This window comes from Plutella xylostella, chromosome 11 (genome assembly GCF_932276165.1).
Source record: "Plutella xylostella chromosome 11, ilPluXylo3.1, whole genome shotgun sequence".
Classification (NCBI taxonomy): domain Eukaryota; kingdom Metazoa; phylum Arthropoda; class Insecta; order Lepidoptera; family Plutellidae; genus Plutella; species Plutella xylostella.
The window spans coordinates 4,167,112-4,185,604 of record NC_063991.1 but is presented as its reverse complement, the minus strand read 5'-3'; the positions used below and the strand labels follow the sequence as shown (position 1 = coordinate 4,185,604).

The window sequence follows — 18,493 nt, the reverse complement described above, 5'->3', positions numbered from 1 at the left end:
AAGAATGAGCCTAATTGGTTCACAATACATTTTTCAATGACTTTCTCTATGCTTGACAAAATGGCGATGGGTCTATAGTTAGTAGTTAATTTGTGATCACCTTTTTTAAATATGGGGCGTAGAATAGCTTCTTTTAAACGTTCAGGGAACTTAGAATGGATCACACAGAGGTTGGTAAGTTTAGCAATTATGGGGCTTATTTTATCTATAATACATTTAAAATCACACATTCTTATGAGATCGCTACCTGCTGATTTTCTTACACTCATGTTACGAATTATCTTATACACATCTTTACTTGTTACCGGTTGCCATCTCATAGAGATAGGTGCTTCTTTTACATAATTCTCTCTGGACAGGAACTTAGTATCACAATTATGTCTTATCTGTTCAATTTCATCTTTAAAAGTATCTGCAAAACTAGTTGATATATTAGAATTAGTAGTTGATATATTAATATTAGTAATGGAAAAGTACAGTCCATGATGAATTTAACACGAAGAATCACGTAGCGTCGCCCGACCTGCCAAATATGGCGCGCGACGCGTCACTGGCACGGTCGCCATGGAGGGAACGGCGTGAGGATGAGATGAGTGATACAACCGAATGCTGAATAAACACTCATTTATTATAGTAATGCAATAAGGTTATATAATTTACCAATACATATACCTACCACAATACTTAATTTAATTGTAGAAAACAACAAGAGATATAAATTGTGAAAGGAGAATGGCAATTTCTCTATAGCGCCATGACCCAGAGCGGCCATTGATGAAACATACACTGATGTGTAGTCCGTGACTACAGCATATACTGGTATTAATTTTATTATTATGAGGCATGGGAGAACGAAGATATAAGTGCCGAAAGATCAAGTCTTTCTACTGTACTAGATGTTACCCTTGAGCTAAAAATAGTTTTTAAAAGTGTTCCCGTGGGAATTCCTGGATAAAAAGTATTCTATGTTACTTCGGGATAACGGGAACTTGAATAGAATGAAATAATTTTTGAAATTGATCTCTTTATAAAAATAGGTTTCCGAGTGTGAAATGTGCAAAAATAATCTTGATATTATTTGCAGAAATAAAATCATGTAATACATTTTGTGATGCACTATGTATTGGGAATCTCATGATTTAGATTATAAAACTTGTTTGTGCGTGTACTATTCATCAAAAACTTATTTAACGAAAAAAAATATTAATTAATTTACTTTTGAACCCTAATATCTCAAGAACCCCATGGTTTAGATTTTTTTAAATATTTTTCCCTGATAGTAGACATTTTTATCAATAACTTAAAATAGGTTTGGTTAGTGGCTGCTAACTTACGCAAAGCGGGTCAGGTTACGCCATTCTTCTTTAGTAACATCTTGGTTCTCATTGTTGTAATTCTACAATTTCTGAATTTGTTTACTTTTGTTTATAATAATTTTGCATAGAGACTAATAATATTTACTTGTATAGTGAAATAAACTTTTTCTTATACTCATATTTTTTATTTTATTTCCTGCTCATATTGATAAAGATTGTCTAAAATAACCTATAGTGCCACAAACTTATCTGTTCCGGTGAGAGCGAACTAAATTGGTCCATATAATCTATGTCATGTCAATATGAAATTCATTAGTAAGTAATGAGGTATGGACCAATTTAGTTCGCTCTCACCGGAACAGATAAGTTTGTGGCACTATACCCATAATGATTAACAAAGAAAAACTTTTTTTTTTGTTTTTTTTTTTTTTTTTTTTCGACGGCAGAACGCGAGTCAGGCCTCTGGCTCCATGCCCTGCCCTCGCCGAAGGTGGGAACCTTCCTCGACGACAGGTCTTTCCAGACGGCGATCGGCCTTCGGCTTGGCATGAAAATTGTCCAGCCCCATCACTGCCCGTGCGGAGCGGAGGTCAACCAACTTGGCCACCATGGCCTCTCGTGCAGACGCAGTGCCGGCCGCCTGTCCCGCCACGCCGCACTGAACGACATCCTGCGCCGGGCCCTTGTGTCAGTCAACACCCCGGCGGTGCTGGAACCTGCCGGTGTCATTCGCGACGACGGAAAGAGGCCCGACGGGATGTCGCTCATTCCCTGGGCACACGGGAGGTCGCTAGTGTGGGATGCCACGTGCGTCGACACACTGGCGACGTCACACGTCCCACACACATCCAGGGCGGCGGGAGCGGCGGCTGGTACTGCTGAAAACCTGAAACGGGAGAAATACAGGTCGCTCGACAGCACATACTTATTTCTCCCGTTTGGCGTTGAAACGATGGGGCCATGGGGTCCGGATGCCAAAAGTTTGGTGAAAGAGATCTCTTCTCGGCTCGCAGACGTCTCAGGGGACAAACGAGCCGGGGCGTACCTCCGCCAGCGCCTGAGTCTGGCGATCCAGCGGGGCAATGTCGCCAGCGTGTTGGGAACCCTCCCACAGGGACCAGGCTTAGAAGGTCTGTTCTACATATAGTTTTAGTTATGTACATAGGTTTAGTTTGTATAATATATAGGTAGTTTAGTTTGTAACATTCTTTATTATTAGGCTTAAGTTACTATGTCATAATAATATATTGTAATATTTCCTCTAATTTAAATAAACCATTTAGTTTAAAAAAAAAAAAAGAAAAACTAAAAATATTTAAAAGTTTCTCCTCCCAGAGACGCGAACCCTCAACCTCCATATAGAAAGCCGAAAAGCTTAACGATTAGACCACGAGATCAAGTAGTTAAATTAGTGAAAAGTGCAATCACTTCGCTGGCTTGCAATAGTTAAAAGTGAACAACACACTTTTTAACATCCTGGCATGAACTCTCTCACATTTTTTCTGACGCATCAGAATCATATGGCTGTGCTGCAGTGTGAAGTAACATGTGCCTCTTCAAATGACATCTTCGGTTAAATGTTTTTGTGCAAAATTCACACTGGAATGGCTTTTCGCTAGAATGAACTAACTTGTGTCTGTTAAGATTATTTCTATGGTTAAATGATTTCGTGCAAATTTCACACTGGAATGGCTTTTCTTCAGTGTGAATTAACTTGTGCACTTTCATAGTACTAAGGTGTCTGTAGGTTTTCTTGCAAATCTCACACTGGAATGGCTTTTCGCCAGAGTGAATTAATTTGTGGCTCCTAAGATTATCTCTATGGTTAAATGATTTCGTGCAAATTTCACACTGGAATGGCTTTTCGCCAGAGTGAATCAACTTGTGTCGTTTTAAAGCAGATACATATTTAAACTTTTTCCTGCAAGTTTCACACTGGAATGGTTTTGATTCAGTGTGATGTAACATGTGCCTGTTAAGAGTATATCTTTGGATAAAAGATTTCATGCAAATGTCACACTGGAACGGCTTTTCCCCAGTGTGAATTAACTTATGATCTTTCCATGTGTTCTGATGCCTAAATGTTTTCTTGCAAAGGTCACACTCGAACGGCTTTTCACCAGTGTGTATTAACTTGTGTCTTTTCATAGCACTTCGCTGATTGAAGGTTTTCTTGCAAATGTCACACTCAAATGGCCTTTCTCCAGTGTGAACTAACATGTGCTTTATTAACATACTTTTTCTGTCGCATGTTTTCTTGCAGGTATCACACACAAATACCTTTTCACGTGGGTTATTTCTTTTTTTATGTGTCACAGGAGAAGCCGAGGCTTTAGTTGAGTTAGTGGTCTCGGTGTGTGTGCTCGTGTAATGTTCACTATACGCTTCAGTGGTGGGGAACAACACTGCACACTGAGCACAGTAACAGTTATGGTTCAATAGAGTTGTATAGCAGTTTGTTAGAATAATTTTCGCTCCCAAACATTTTTCCATTTCATAATACTGTTTTGTTATCCTCATGCTTCTATTTTGATCAGAGTTTATTGACACTGCCAAATCTGCATCATTGTTTGTTTTGTTGTTTACAACATTATTACAGTCAGCTGGTGCATCAACTTCTCGTTCTTCGTCAGACTCATCTACTTGTATCTTGCCGAGTATAATTCTGTTCCTGTAAAATAGCAATTCATTTGCTACAACATTCTCTGATTCCTTCTTGATTTCAGTTTCAACTTCATCAAATTCTGTCAAACTGTTGCGCTTGACAGTTATTGTGCCATCCATGTCAGTACACAGGTGGTCAGGTTTCACATCCAGGTCTTGAGTGGAGCACTCCGTAGGATGATCCCCACTGTAGACCGGTAAATTGTGTAGTTGGTTTTTGTTTTCATTTGTCTTTGATACTTCCGGCGACGTTGTAAATGTTTCTGTAAGGTACAATAATGTTTAATTGGGATAGATATAAATGTGCTTAGGGTGTGACATGAATGAAGAAAGGATAAACATTCTTCTTGTTATTGGTATTGAGCAACGCTAAAGTCGGTCTGTGTGAAAATATTAGCCAGATTACGGTTATTGTGACTTTTAATGCAATTTTGTTCTCAGATGAATGTATGCAGGGGAATGTTAGAGAGAAGTATGAAAGTGAGTGCCATATTTAAATATAAGTTATCTACTATATCTACACTACTGTATTGGTTTAGCTGTAAGAGTAGCATAGTTATGGTTTTAGCAAATCTATATAATAAAAATGAATTGCTGTTCGTTAGTCTCGCTAAAACTCGAGAACGGCTGAACCGATTTGGATAATTTTGGTCTTGAAATATTTGTGGAAGTCCAGGGAAGGTTTAAAAGGTAAGAAAGGTAGTGTAGTGTAGGGTAGTGTAGGGTAGTGTAGGGTAGTGTAGGGTAGTGTAGGGTAGTGAAGGGTAGTGTAGGGTAGTGTAGGATAGTGTAGTGTAGGGTAGTGTAGGGTAGTGTAGGGTAGTGTAGGGTAGGGTAGGATAGGGTAAGATGCGGTATAAAGTTCGCCGGGTCAGCTAGTAATACATTAATAAATATCAAATTATAGTAACGATTTGGGTTTTTGTATACCTGATATATTACAATGTATCTGTATAATAAATAAATTTTGCCAGGCGTGGGTAGGGTTTATTTGACAGTAGTATTAATGACAAAGTCTATAAATGTTTTTTTAAGAAAAGTAATAATGAATGCATGAATGATGATGGAAGATAATAATTTATACTTAACTAGTTCTTCCCACGTGCTTCGCTTCGCCCCAAATAGTTTTCCCGTGGGAATTCCGGGATAAAAAGTAGCCTATGTTTTTCTTAGGGTCTAGACCGTATGTATACCAAATTTGATTCAAATCCGTTTAGTAGTTTTGGCGTGAAAGAGTAACAGACAGACAGACACAGTTACTTTCGCATTTATAATATTAGTAAGGATATTACGAGTAGTAAGGATAATATGTGGGGACATCTCACAAACAGCCATCGGACCCCAAACTAGGCAGAGCCTGTAATATGGCTATCGGACAGCCGATACATTTACACAAAAACATAAGATAGATATGTCGCAGGCATCTGGTTGAATCTCCTTTTTGGTTGAATCACTAGATCCTTCATTGTATCCAGTAAGTAGTAAGTACGACAAACTGCGTGGGGTGTTAGGTCTAGGCCTACCTAAAAAACATGAAGTATGTTCCTTTAGAAACGATACAAATAATCCAAAGAATTATCCAATCATCAAATCATTTTTTTATAAGCTGATTCGCTGCAAGTAGATAGATAGATAAATTATTTATTTACTTAACACAACACATACACAGGTTACACAGCAAGATTTTTAACATAAAGTTTAAGATTACATAAACACAAAACACTATTTAAAGACATGCAGATAGAAAAGCAACATGTGTATTTATCATGTTAGCAAAAGGGTTCTGACTCAGCATAATACTATGATTATAATTAAATAATCACAGCGCTGGTATTCTGCCAGGACCAATTTTAGTGAGTGGGAGTGGAGCCTCAACTAAACATAAATATGTGTGTAGTAAATATGTAAAAGTGTGTTGTGGTACGTTATAATTATATTTATACTAAAATAAAATAGATATTTATATATTATGTTATGAATGTATGTATATAATAATATGTAACAATAAATTGTGTTAAATGATTATGGGTGTATGCTATGTAGTATGTGTAAACGAATATATTGTGATGTGAGTTTAAGTGATATGTGTGAAAATGATAGCAAGTGATGTGGTAGTTAATTTGCTGGGTGACACCTAGAAAAAGTATATGGCGAAGAGAATGCTAGAACGTAAGCTACGCAGCCTGCTTTTGTACAGCTAGCAAGTAAAGTCGGAAGCGCAGTTTAAAAGTGTGTTTATTGATAAGATCTCTGATGGGAGGGGGTATATTGTTCCAGCATTTGGTCGCCATATACTTGAAACAGCCTCGAAATTTTGTTGTACGGTAAGGGGGAGTTAACAAAGGTGCTGTACACCGACGCAGCGAGTTGCGCCAGGAAAGCTCAGTGAAGAGGTACGCTGGTTTATGCGTTTTTACGACACCAAACAGTAGAACGGAAAGATGCAACTTCATTCTGGCCTCAATCTTCAAGATCCCTGCTTTATTTATGAAAGGTGTTACGTGTGTTCTAGGTGGTACAGTGAGACAGTAACGTATACAGGCATTTTGTACCCGTTGCAACATTTTGTAGGTTTTTTGTAGTAAACACGGTCCATATACACCGATGCAATAATTTAATTTTGATAAAATTAACGTCTCGCACAACTTATGTCTCATGTTGACATTAAGAAACTGTCTTATATTGTATAAGACCTTGAGCCTGTAAAAACAGTTACGAACTAGCTCCGCCACATGTGTTTCAAAACGCAGTTCCTCGTCCATGATGAGACCTAGGTTCCTAGCTTCAGACACCCTCGCGATGGGTTCTCCATGGATATGTATACTAGGTCTTTGGCTTCCTATTAACTTAATATGTTGTTTAGACCCGAGTATCATATATTTGGATTTGTTAGGGTTGAGCAATAGGCAGTTTCTTGTGGCCCATTCAGAAATCCTATGTAGATCCTCATTTAGCAGCGCTACTCCTAACTGTACATCATTATTGGATACATGCGTGTATATTTGCAGATCGTCAGCATATAAATGAAATTTGCAATTTTTTATTGATTTTATTATATCAGACGAATATATTATAAAAAGAAGTGGACCTAAAATTGATCCTTGTGGCACCCCTCGTTCGACCTTGTAAGGTCTAGAGATGTAGGAGGATCCGTCAGATCTTTTTAAGCGAACCTGCTGAGTCCTATCCTGAAAATAGCTTTCGAACCAGCGAACAGCCTGTGCATCAAAACCGTAAAAAACCAATTTTGCCAGCATAAGTGGAATATTGATGCAGTCAAAGGCCCTGGAGAAGTCGAGTAGGACCAGTAGAGTGCCCTTTCCGCCATCCTGTGAGCATATAATATTGTTCACTACATCAAGAAGAGCAGTGTTCGTGCTATGGCCCCTCCTGAAGCCAGACTGATAGGACGGCAGGACGTCATTTGCCTCACAATATGTCGATACCTGGTTATACACCACCCTCTCCAGAACCTTCGACAGACATGGCAGGATACTGATTGGCCGTAGTTCAGTTACGTCTGCTGGATCACTATTCTTTGGTATGGGGTCCACAGTTGCGATCTTCCATACGTGCGGAAACCTGGAGCTCTGGATAGATTTATTAATTATATGTGTAATGGCCTTAAGAGAATGAGGAAGTGTCTGAATAATTAAATCCATGTTAATAGCGTCGATACCCTCGGCGTTCGTCTTTATGGACATAATAGCTTTTGCTATAGTGGCTTCGTCAACAGTATTAAGAGTGAAACAAGAGCTATTGTGACGCAAAGTTTGGTAGGATAAAATGTCAGTGGGGGATACTATATTTGATCCTGGAATCTTATTAAAGTGGTCACCAATATCGTGCGGGTCGCTAAACTGCTCAGGAAGTTCTCTTGAATTTTTAAAATTGGGTAGAACAGATTGTTTGAGAGATCTCCATAATTTTTTTGAGTCTTCAAATTTATTAATATTTTGTTCGAAGTAAGCTTTTTTTTCATTAAATAAAGATACGTTTGCGAGATGTTTTAATTCTTTGTATTGTGATTTTATTGCGTCAGATTTGGTTATGCTATATTTTTTGTGTGTCTCGTCCCTTAATTTCATTATGTACTTAACATTACTTGTGAGCCATGGTTTAGGCTTGTCACGAACAGTAACGGTTTTAATGGGAGCATGTTTGTCAAAAAGAGTTAGTAATAAATTATTAAATGTCATAACCATATCATTCACACAATCAATATTAATAATACAATTCCAGTCAATTTGTTCTAGGTCCTTATTAAATTCGTCAATATTCATAGACTTTAATGGTCTGTACGTCAGGTTTCTAGGCGGGGGTCGTTCTTTTTTTATATTTAGTACTACAGACACAATGGCATGAGCACCGAGCGAAGGAATGTAGGTAACATCGGCGAGTGAGACTTGTGCGTCAGTACATACAATGTCTATGAGTGTTTCACTGTCCCTTGTAAAGTGCGTGGGTTCAGTTACGTAGTTCTTAAGATTTACGCATTGCAAAAACTGCTGCAACAGTTTGGCTGAGCTATTTTGACTGTGAAGTAGGTCAATGTTGAAATCACCTAGCAGTATTAATTTATCGTAACCAGAGAATGAGGTGATTGACTCAGTAAGTGTATCCAGGAAAACATCAACAGCCACCCATTGTGGACGATACGCGGTGCCCACAATCAATTTAGTTCCGTTGACATTAATGGATAGCCACATTTGTTCTATATGCGCTGTTGCTGGACAGCATGGATGAGGGTAGACTCGCGCGGTGAGCCCGCGCCTGATGTAGAAGCCCACACCACCGCCGCGCTCACGGCGACAAGCCGGCGGCCGCGGCAGGTGCCTCAGTCTGTACCCAGCCGGCGCCGGCGCGCGCGCGTCCTGGCCGGATTGAAGCCAAGTTTCGTTAATTGCTATTATATCGGGCATAATATTATCCATAGCCATTAAAAACTCGTCATGTTTTGTTCCGAGTGACCCAGCATTATACAAACTAATTTTAATACGTTTAAGTTTAATCATTTCTAAATAATAAGATTGCAAAATAGACTACATAAAGTGTACGCGTACTTAGAGTTATGTATATATATTCGTTGAAGAGTAAGGTGAAACGATAAGAGTGAATAAGACGACAGTGTGTGGTATCAATATATGTATAAATGTGTAAATTGTAGTTGAAGTATTGTGATTGTGACAAGTGTAACATAGTAACGTTATGATAAAAAACCCTTTTGCTAACATGAAAACCATTTAACTCGGTACATTCAGCACGAACAAACAGAATTTCAGACATTACTAATAACAATATTATGGAGCTTCGTGCGAGGAAACCAGAACAGTGTACATTGAAACATAAAGATAATACGATCACAGTGAAAATGAGATGTATCAAAACATAAAACAATAAGGAATCAATTGCGTGTGGTTGATGTTCGAAATATCGACTCCAGGTCAGCATCAGATCGGATCAGATGTTTAGGCGAAGTGTCGTTTTGTCGAGCAAAGATTCGACCCTCTCGTGTCCAGATGAAGCGCCACCTGTGTGTGCGGCCTAGCTCCCGAGCCTTTCCAAAGAGTGAACGGTTCACTTTAGTAAGCCTCTCGTTGACGTGGAAGGGTTTGGGGGTATGAGAAGGCAGCCCCATGTCCGCAGTAGTGAGACCACGACGAACGCGGGCGTTCTCCACCAGCTGGTCCCGTAGGGCGCGGCGTGCCAGGCGCACGACCAGCGGCCGCGGGCGGGACGCCGGGGCGCCCTCGCCGGGCGGCGGGCGCCGCGCTCCCACGCGCGCCGCGCTCACCACGTCGCGCTCCTCCAGCACCATGCCCAGCTTGGCACCGATAGCCATCACCAGGTGACCGGTCGACTCCTTCTCGAACTCAGGTAGGCCAGTGATCTCCACATCATTAAGAAGAGAGCTTTGATCTCGCTCATTCAGTTCCGTTTTCAGGTCGTTAATGGTGCTATGCAATTCATTGACGACTGGAGAGATCGGCGGCTGTTGCTTCAACTGCTGTAGTTCAGTCCGCAGTTGTTGATTTTCGGATTCGATTCGGATTTAAGTAGTAGTAAACTCATCCCAGAAACATTGTTTAAAAAATGTTTTGACGATTAGATTATTTGTTAGCATTAGGGTATGCAATACCGGTAATATTTTCAATACCGGTATTGAGTTCTAATACCCGAACTCAATACCGGTATTGAAAATATTACCGGTATTGCATCATCCCATCATCATCATCATGGTATGCAGGATCCCGGTATTAATACCGGTATTAGACTTCCTTGTTATAAATGGCATATATTTTGTTTAAAGGTCGTAAAGGGCAAAATACAACAAGAAAAAGCCATCAAATTCTGTATTATGTAATATTTTTTTATGAGAATTGAGTATTAGAGGGACAACAAGTAGGTTTCCAAAGGCCAAAAACCGCATCTAACGCTTGAAAACAAGTGCACTTTCATAGTATATAGGAGCACAAGGCTAACTATATCTTAATCGCTTGATTTATAGCCTCAAAAATGTCCAATTCCGGTATAACTTCAATACCGGTATTAACATTCAATACCGGTATTGAAAAAAGCGTGGATTTTGTCCGGGTTCCCCCGTATTATGCAATACCGGTATTGCGGTATTGCATGCCCTAGTTGGCATATGTGTATCGTTTCTGAAGGAGCATACTTTGAGGTTGATAAAATAGGATGAATAACAAAGATTTTGTGTTTTATTGATCTTTTCCCTATACTTTTTGCACAAAGTTGTATAATATAACCTTAACAGAGCATTCAAATTACAAACCTGGTGCTACACCTTCACTTGTATCAAAATTAATAATTTCTTGTTTGAGAACGGCAAGATCTGGAAACAGACTCCTCACAGTAGGGTTGTTCAACAGATCATGTTCCTCTATGTCCATGCCATCCTCCATCTTATAGTGAGGTTTTGTACAACTAAAACAAGAGACATATTTATACTCACTTCATATACAAATGACATCAAGATGACTGGAAGCAGAACCAGCCACTCGTACAAAAGTGTGAGGATGTAGATACCAGTACCATAAGGCGAATGGTTTATAGATCAAATTTTAAAAAAAACAATATACTGTAGACTTTCACTATAAGTACCAGTAGATCTAGAGCTAAAAAGTACCTACTCATAGTTTTTAAAAAGAGGCCACAAACAAACACTCATATAGCATTTGTTGAGGAAGGCCCTCACCACCTACCACCTGCTAATTAAAGACCTCTGCAGGCTCTCTCACTTCCACTGAGCCTACAGCCACCGATAACTCTATATTCTGCCACTTATTCACTCTTGTGTGTAGCATAGATTTAGCAAACAAATGGAGGAAAAGCTAACCTCAACACCAGAAGTACGAAGGTTTTATAAAACTATTCGTTTTATAACATTTATTAGCTTTGAGGGTGCTAATAGTTAAGAATATTTTTCGGTTTTTGACCAAAAGACATCCAAATACCCAAAATGACCCAAATCTCACCCAAATGCAAGCCATAGAGGAAAAAACACTACGTGATGCAAGCCTAGTTGTCATGTCATTGACATTGAACATAGACATTTTGTTTGAAAGTACTCTGTGGTTGAATGTTTCTATTCACAGAGTACATTAATTATTCTGAGAATAGAGCTATCAGTCACACGATGATATCAGCGCCAGCTGTAGATGTGCCCAGGAACTAAATTTCATATATGTATATATAGCACTAATGGTAATACATAGGTATTTTGATTTATTTCTAGCTATTTGTATCTATTAAATACCTACGTGAATAAAATAACGGGGATAAATTAATACATCAGGATAAGGTTTTCGACATTTATTTCTTTTTTTATAATAGGTACTCCACACATAACATTCCACCAATAGCATTGGTCCATTTTCTGAATCTTCCAGCATCCTTATCAGGATTGGGGAACCTATGTAAGGTACTGGTGGTTTCACCTGCAATAAAAACATTTATATTTAACCAGCATGACGGAGAGCCGTGGTGGCGTAATGGATAAGGCCTCGTCCTCTCAATCGAGAGGCCGTGGGTTCAAATCCTGGCCTGTACCAATGATATGGAGTTCATAGTTTAATGCCGCGCGGGATACTGGTTTCTACTCTTGGTTTCGCTTGAGCGTCGATTAACTACGAACGCGATCCATTACGGTATCGCCGAGTTGCTATGAATACGGTATCAGGTCCATTCTTTTGGCAACCGAGTTGTACATAGCTTGATAAGCCGCCACTAAGCACCAATCCTTCAGCTAGATTACATCAAACTTAATTTTATGACGGTAGACACAACACTCGTCCAAAGTCGGAACATTAATTAGTGAATATAGGTACTTACGTTTTTCATTCTGGTCACAACCAGGAATAAAACACTTATGTTTCGACGCCATAGTACAAAATCCAAATCAAAAGGCAAATCAAGGTCAATTATAGTACTCGCAAAGGTCAGAAGGTGAGGAGGCAAATCAGAGTCCACGAAAAAGCTAGAGTTGTCGATAAAATCACAAAAATCCGAAAAAGTTATTTGTATTATGGCGGCCGTAATAACAAATAACGTTCCGTATTATGCACACATTGCGTGAATGACATATACACACTGAAATATTTTGTAGTATGCAAATTCTATATTTTTTAAACATATTGATGTCAGTATTAGTAATATAAATATAAATGTAATGTTTTATTTTATTAAATTTTCGTGAATGACTAGATACTATAATATTTAATAACTATTATAGCAGTTGAATTTGACGTAATATTTTGACTGTAAAGAAACGTACCATTGCCGGAGTTTTAATAATTACCAGTATTAAAAATAAATAATAGTAAAATAATGTTGCCAGATATTATTTGGACTCAATTATCATTATTATAATTCTCATTACAGCGCCATCTATAGATGTGCCCACAAACAAAAAATTAGAGCTTGAAAAATAAGAGTGACATTTTGTATTAGCTGAAAAGCCCATGTTCGATACCGCGCTTATTTCATACAGTCCTGTACCGGTATTGAGTTCTCAGTGCCATCTGTTATTTGTCATCAAAACTAGTCTATGATATCTACTTTGCTTGTCTTTCCTTTTTAAAATTTACTTATAATTTTTATCTTGCTTTTATTCGAGAATACCTAAGTAAGAGCTCTAAAGAAGGAACATGTAAGGCCTCGGCTGTGGCGGCGGTGGTGTTGATGTAAAAATGAAATACTTAATCTGTGAAATTAAAATCAAAACCACAGAGTACTTTCATTTATTTTACAAACAAAATGTCAATAATGATATATGACAGCTTGGCTTTGGCTTGTGTTTCAGTATTTCAGTATTTGGATGTGTTTTTGTCAAAAACCTAAAAATATTCTTAACTATTCGCACCCTTAAAGCTAATAAATGATAATTTCACCGATAGTCTGCTGAATAAAGTGTTTAGCACTGCATTGGGTAAGAATAGTTTTATAAAACCTTCATACTTACTTCTGGTCTTGAGGTTAGCTTTTCCTCCATTTGTTTGCTAAATCTATGCTACACACAAGAGTGAATATGTGGCAGAATGTAGAGTTGTCGGTGGCTGTAGGCTCAGTGGAAGTGAGAGAGCCTGCAGAGGTCTTTAATTAGCTGGTGTTAGGGGGTGAGGGCGGCCTTCCTCAACAAATGCTATATGAGTGTTTGTTTGTGGCCTCCTATTCAAAAAGTCTATATCGTTTTAGCTCTAAATCTGGTGCAGTTAACAGATTATCATGCTACAGTCTATTGAATTTTTGTAAAATTAATTATTAACTATAAATCTTCTTGCATGTTATGAAAACTGGTAGAAAATGGTTCTGAATACCTACTTACTATTTTTCCCACCTTTTACACTCATGTATTTCTGCAATAAAGGATTATATTGATGCTGTTTCTGAAGGCACAAATTCTAATTTTAGGCTGTCATAACCTTATATACATTCTTTGTTTATAATCAGGCTGTATGAGTGTTACTGTTAGTGAGTGGACTGATGGTCGGTGGAGCAGAAGAGTGGAGACCACGTACCGGTAAGCGCACTGTTTGGCGGCCCCACGCGAGATGGACAGACAATATAGTCAAGTCCACGGGGAAGCACTGGATGCGGGCCGCCTCCGATCGGACAAGGTGGAAATCATTGGGGGAGGCCTATGTTCAGCAGTGGACGTCCTATGGCTGAGATGATGATGACGATGATGAGTGTTAAGTCAAATCTCATATTTCACTGGCAACATTTCTAGTTTTACATCGCTAAAATTAAATTTTGTGCCTTCAGAATATATTTCATTATACTACTTATACTGTAATTAGTAATCTTACGGAATTCTGACAGTTATCAAGTTTAGACAAATCAGAGATCACAAACCTTTTTGGGCTGGGCACTTTTTCAATACGAGTCTGGACATCTGAGACTATAATATATTTTTTTTAGTCCCTGTATCCATTTTATTAAGTGCGGCGCTCCAAATTAAAAGGGGATTTACCTACAGTGAGAAATAATTACCGCCCCTAAATATATCACAAACAGTGAAAAATACAAATAAAGATAATCTCAATTATCTTATATAATTATCACTGTCGTAGAAAATATATCTAAAAACAACTAGTAATTCTTTTTGAAACGGTAGCCGTAGTACGCCGATGTCAGGCCGATGTTGCGTTCGTTTTTTAATAGAGGTAAAAAAGGAGATGTCGCTCTATAAAATTGTATTGTGTGCACTGACTGGCTTGCGTGACGTCACAGCAAACTGTGAGTCTAAAATGTGCGGTGGAGGTACCAAATTAGCGATACAGGTGAAATTGTGTCAGCGACTCATCGCTGGGAGTAAGACAGCAGAACACGTTTACCCCATCGGTCACCGGTTCTTCGACAGATGTGACCAGCCCACTGCCACTTAAGCTTACTAACTCGGTGAGCTATGTCGGTGACTTTAGTTCTCTGTCAGATTACTTCGTTCCGGATGCGATCTTTCAGAGAGACTCCAAGCATAGCTATTTCCATAGCTCGCTGAGTGACCTTCAGTTTGTGAACCAGTCCCACTGTAAGTGTCCACGTTTCAGCCCCATAGGTCATAACCGGTAGGACACACTGATCAATGACTTTCGTCTTGAGACTTTGTGGTATGGGCGACGAGAAGACTTGACGAAGTTTGCCAAATGCTGCCCAGCCCAATTGTATTCTTCTATTGACCTCTGATTGGAAGTTGTTTCTATCCAGCTGTAGTGCTTTGGGAGGGAATACGTCCAGCAGTGAACTGCTATAGGTATGATGATGGATGGATGATGATGGATTTGTTTATTAAAATCTCTACCTAATCATCACTAATATCATCATCATCATCAGCATCGCTGACATTAATTATTAGAGACTCTGTAACTCTGTCAATAAAATCGTCGAGAGTGCACATATTATCTTCCTCTTTTATTGTGTGGCTGTGGCATTCTTGCCATTTCTCAGGAGTAACATTTTTTATACCTTCTAGTAATAGTTTTTTAACTTCCGCCATTTTGTAAGTTGTGTTGTGTCTTGCGACATGCCCCTTCACTTGAGTCCACACCAATTCTATAGGGTTTAGCTCACAATGATATGGGGGCAGTCTAAGCACAGTAATGCCTTGTGCTGCGGCCATTTTGTCCACTATACACTTTTGGTATTTGTGTTTCTCCTGACCCACAATTTCCAACAAATTTAAATTTAAATACATAGGTACATAAACATTTATAAAATTTTGAATATTTGTTTATTAGCCCTAATATATTGTCATATGTCAATATGGTGCAGTTCCAATAATCTTACATACATACCGAACATGTACTTACCGAATAGACAATCTTTTTTTGAAATTGATTAAAAAGGTTTATTATCCCTGAATTTAGTAGTAAGTGATGCCATGCTAAAGAATAAAATAAAGCAATTAAAATTAATTCGATATATTGGTCGTGAGTCGTGATCCTACTTCATATTATAAATGCGAAAGTTTGTAAGTGTATGTGTGTATGTATGTTTGTATGGATGTGTGTATGTTTGTTACTTCTTCACGTCAAAACGGCTGAACCGATTTTAATGAAATTTGGAATGGAGTTAGCTGACACCCTGGATTAACACAAATGTTACTTTTTATCGCGGAATTCCCACGGGAAAACTTATTAAGGCGAAGCGAAGCTCGCGGGAACAGCTATTATATTAAAATATTTGTTATTTTTGTATTAGTTTACTTGAGCAAGTAAATATTTAGATTTATCTTTTTGTATAAAAATATTAAGAAAAAATTATTGCCCAGAAATGGATCGCAATTTTTCCTTTTTTCGGTAAAGAGCTTTTTTAGTAGCATCACTTATAAAATGTCAGAATTCTTTCCAATTAAAAATCAGAGATTAGTTAGAAGTCATTAATTGCTATTTGAATATATTTCTCATGTTTTAGTTGTACGAAACCACTGTATAAGATGGAGGATGGCATGGACATAGAGGAACATGATCTGTTGAACAACCCTACTGTGAGGAGTGTGTTTCCAGATCTTGCCGTTCTCAAACAAGAAATTATTGATTTTGATACAAGTGAAGGTGTAGCACCAGGTTTGTAATTTGAATGCTCTGTTAAGGTTATATTTATATTATACAACTCTGTGTAAAAACTATAGGGAAAAGATCAATAAAACACAAAATCTTTGTTATTCATCCAAATTTATTTTATCACCTTCAAAGTATGTTACTTCATGTTGTTGAGGTTGGCCTAGACCTAGGCTACCACCCCATGCAGTTTGTCGTAGGTACTTACTACTTACTGGACACCCTGTACTAATGAGGAAATATGCTGGCCCGATCAAAGTTTTCTAAGCTCTACTCATCTATGGTTGAATGGTGTAGTGGTTAGTGACCCTGACTGCTATCCCGAAGGTGCCGGGTTCGATTCCCAGCTGATATAAATTGTTAAAGACAGATATTTGTTTGCACTCGGGTCTTGGGTGTTGATATTAATATTTAATATGTATTTGTGTAAATGTATCTGCTGTCCGATACCCATATTACAGGCTCTGCCTAGCTTGGGGTCGGATGGTGTGTGTTTTTTATGTGATTTTTGATTTAAAAATTTATCTTCCATCTTCATATCATTCCATTCCATTCTCTGTGAGGGTGTAAGTACCTGCACCGGGCTCTCTCGAGTGGAACCTTTGCATGTCCCCAAGATCTAAACTGCCTTCCTAAGCTTGGACCATTTCCCACCACGCTGGTCCACTGCGGGTTGGTGGGTTCACATATCTAGATGTGCTAGATCTAGATATGCAGGTTTCCTCACGATGTTTTCCTTCACTATAAGAGTGATGGTATACATTGTACTTAAGTTAAAAGAACTCATTGGTACATGTCAGGGCCAGGATTCAAACCCGCATCTCTGGCGTTACTTAATTTACATAATGAAGTAACTGACTGGTGTAGTGGTTAGTGACCCTGACTGCTATGCCCAAGATCGTGGGTGCGATTCCCGGCTGGGGCAGATATTTGTTTAAATACAGATATTTGTACTCAGGTCTTGGGTGTTGATATTAAATATACAGGGTGTTGCAAAATTGGTATACTAAGCCGAAACCTACATGTGCAGCTTGTTATATCTAAGCTCGAAACTGAAATCATCGCGAATTTCCAAATTCTGATTTCAGTTTCGGGCTTAGATATAACATGCTGCACATGTAGGTTTCGGCTTAGTATACCAATTTTGCAACACCTTGTATATATTAATGTATCTATCTATGTATTTGTGTAGATATATCAGCTGTCCGATACCCATAATAAGGGCTCTGCCTAGCTTGGGGTCGGATGACCGTGTATGAGATGTCCCCACATATTTATATTTATTTATTTATAATTATAGCACTCACACTTCTCTCTAACATTCCCCTGCATACATTCATCAGAGAACTCATTCTATCCACAAATACGTAGGTGGTCTGAAAAGTTTCCGACCTCAACATGAAGATGGCAGCAAACATCAATTAAAGTCAGGGAATGTAACTGTGCATCTTTTGACAGCAACACTTCAAAGTTTCAGCCATTTTTGACGCGTGGTTTTTATTTTACAGTTGTTTGAGTGAGTCGATGTGAGCATTTCTGTGAAAATTGAAAAAATCGAGTATCGAGCTGTCTTAAAATATTGGTTTTTGAAAGGGAATACCCCTACGCAAATCAAAGATGAGTTAGATTCTGTGTACGGGGACTCTTCACCGTCACTTACCACTGGAAAATTTTGGGCAGCCGAATTTAAACGTGGCCGTAAGAGCTTCGGAGATGATGAACGTTCGGGACGTCCAAAAACTGTAACTACTGACGATAATATCGCTAAAGTTCTCCAAATGGTGTTAGACGACCGCCGAATTAAAGTGTGAGAGATAGCAGAGGCAATGACAATGTCCAGAGAACGTGTTTGTCACATATTAAATCAAGATTTAGGCATGAGAAGGCTGTCCGCGCGTTGGCTGCCGCGTTTGCTAACGTCATACCAACGACGTG

General features: G+C 38.6%; 4 protein-coding genes and 1 long non-coding RNA gene across 9 annotated transcripts in view; 3 read left to right on the top strand and 2 right to left on the bottom strand.

Annotated features, from left to right (window-relative positions):
- The window catches only part of LOC105392845 (zinc finger protein 184-like), a 342,691-nt gene that overhangs the window by 136,676 nt on the left and 187,522 nt on the right, over positions 1 to 18,493 (top strand). The window lies entirely within an intron of this gene.
- Positions 1 to 18,493, bottom strand: part of LOC105389492 (zinc finger protein 70) — a 153,202-nt gene that overhangs the window by 25,953 nt on the left and 108,756 nt on the right. The window lies entirely within an intron of this gene.
- LOC125489162 overlaps positions 1 to 18,493 on the top strand; it is a 232,846-nt gene that overhangs the window by 128,235 nt on the left and 86,118 nt on the right. The window lies entirely within an intron of this gene.
- LOC125488551 (zinc finger protein 85-like) overlaps positions 2,305 to 18,493 on the bottom strand; it is a 144,504-nt gene continuing 128,315 nt past the window's right edge. The window contains exons 2-3 of the mRNA XM_048623986.1: positions 10,774 to 10,925; positions 2,305 to 4,243 (exon numbers count right to left, since the gene is read on the bottom strand). Of these exons, the coding sequence (XP_048479943.1) occupies positions 2,808 to 4,243; positions 10,774 to 10,903 (1,566 nt within the window). The 5' untranslated portion in view covers positions 10,904 to 10,925 and the 3' untranslated portion in view covers positions 2,305 to 2,807. The remainder of the gene's footprint in view (positions 4,244 to 10,773; positions 10,926 to 18,493) is intronic.
- LOC105389496 (zinc finger protein 85) overlaps positions 13,272 to 18,493 on the top strand; it is a 35,513-nt gene continuing 30,291 nt past the window's right edge. For all 4 annotated transcript variants that reach the window (XR_007266761.1, XM_048623955.1, XM_048623954.1 and 1 more), the window contains exons 1-2: positions 13,272 to 13,428; positions 16,413 to 16,564. Coding sequence is in view for 3 of the 4 variants with exons in the window: in XM_048623955.1 (XP_048479912.1) it covers positions 16,435 to 16,564 (130 nt within the window). In the remaining variant the exon portion in view is untranslated. The remainder of the gene's footprint in view (positions 13,429 to 16,412; positions 16,565 to 18,493) is intronic.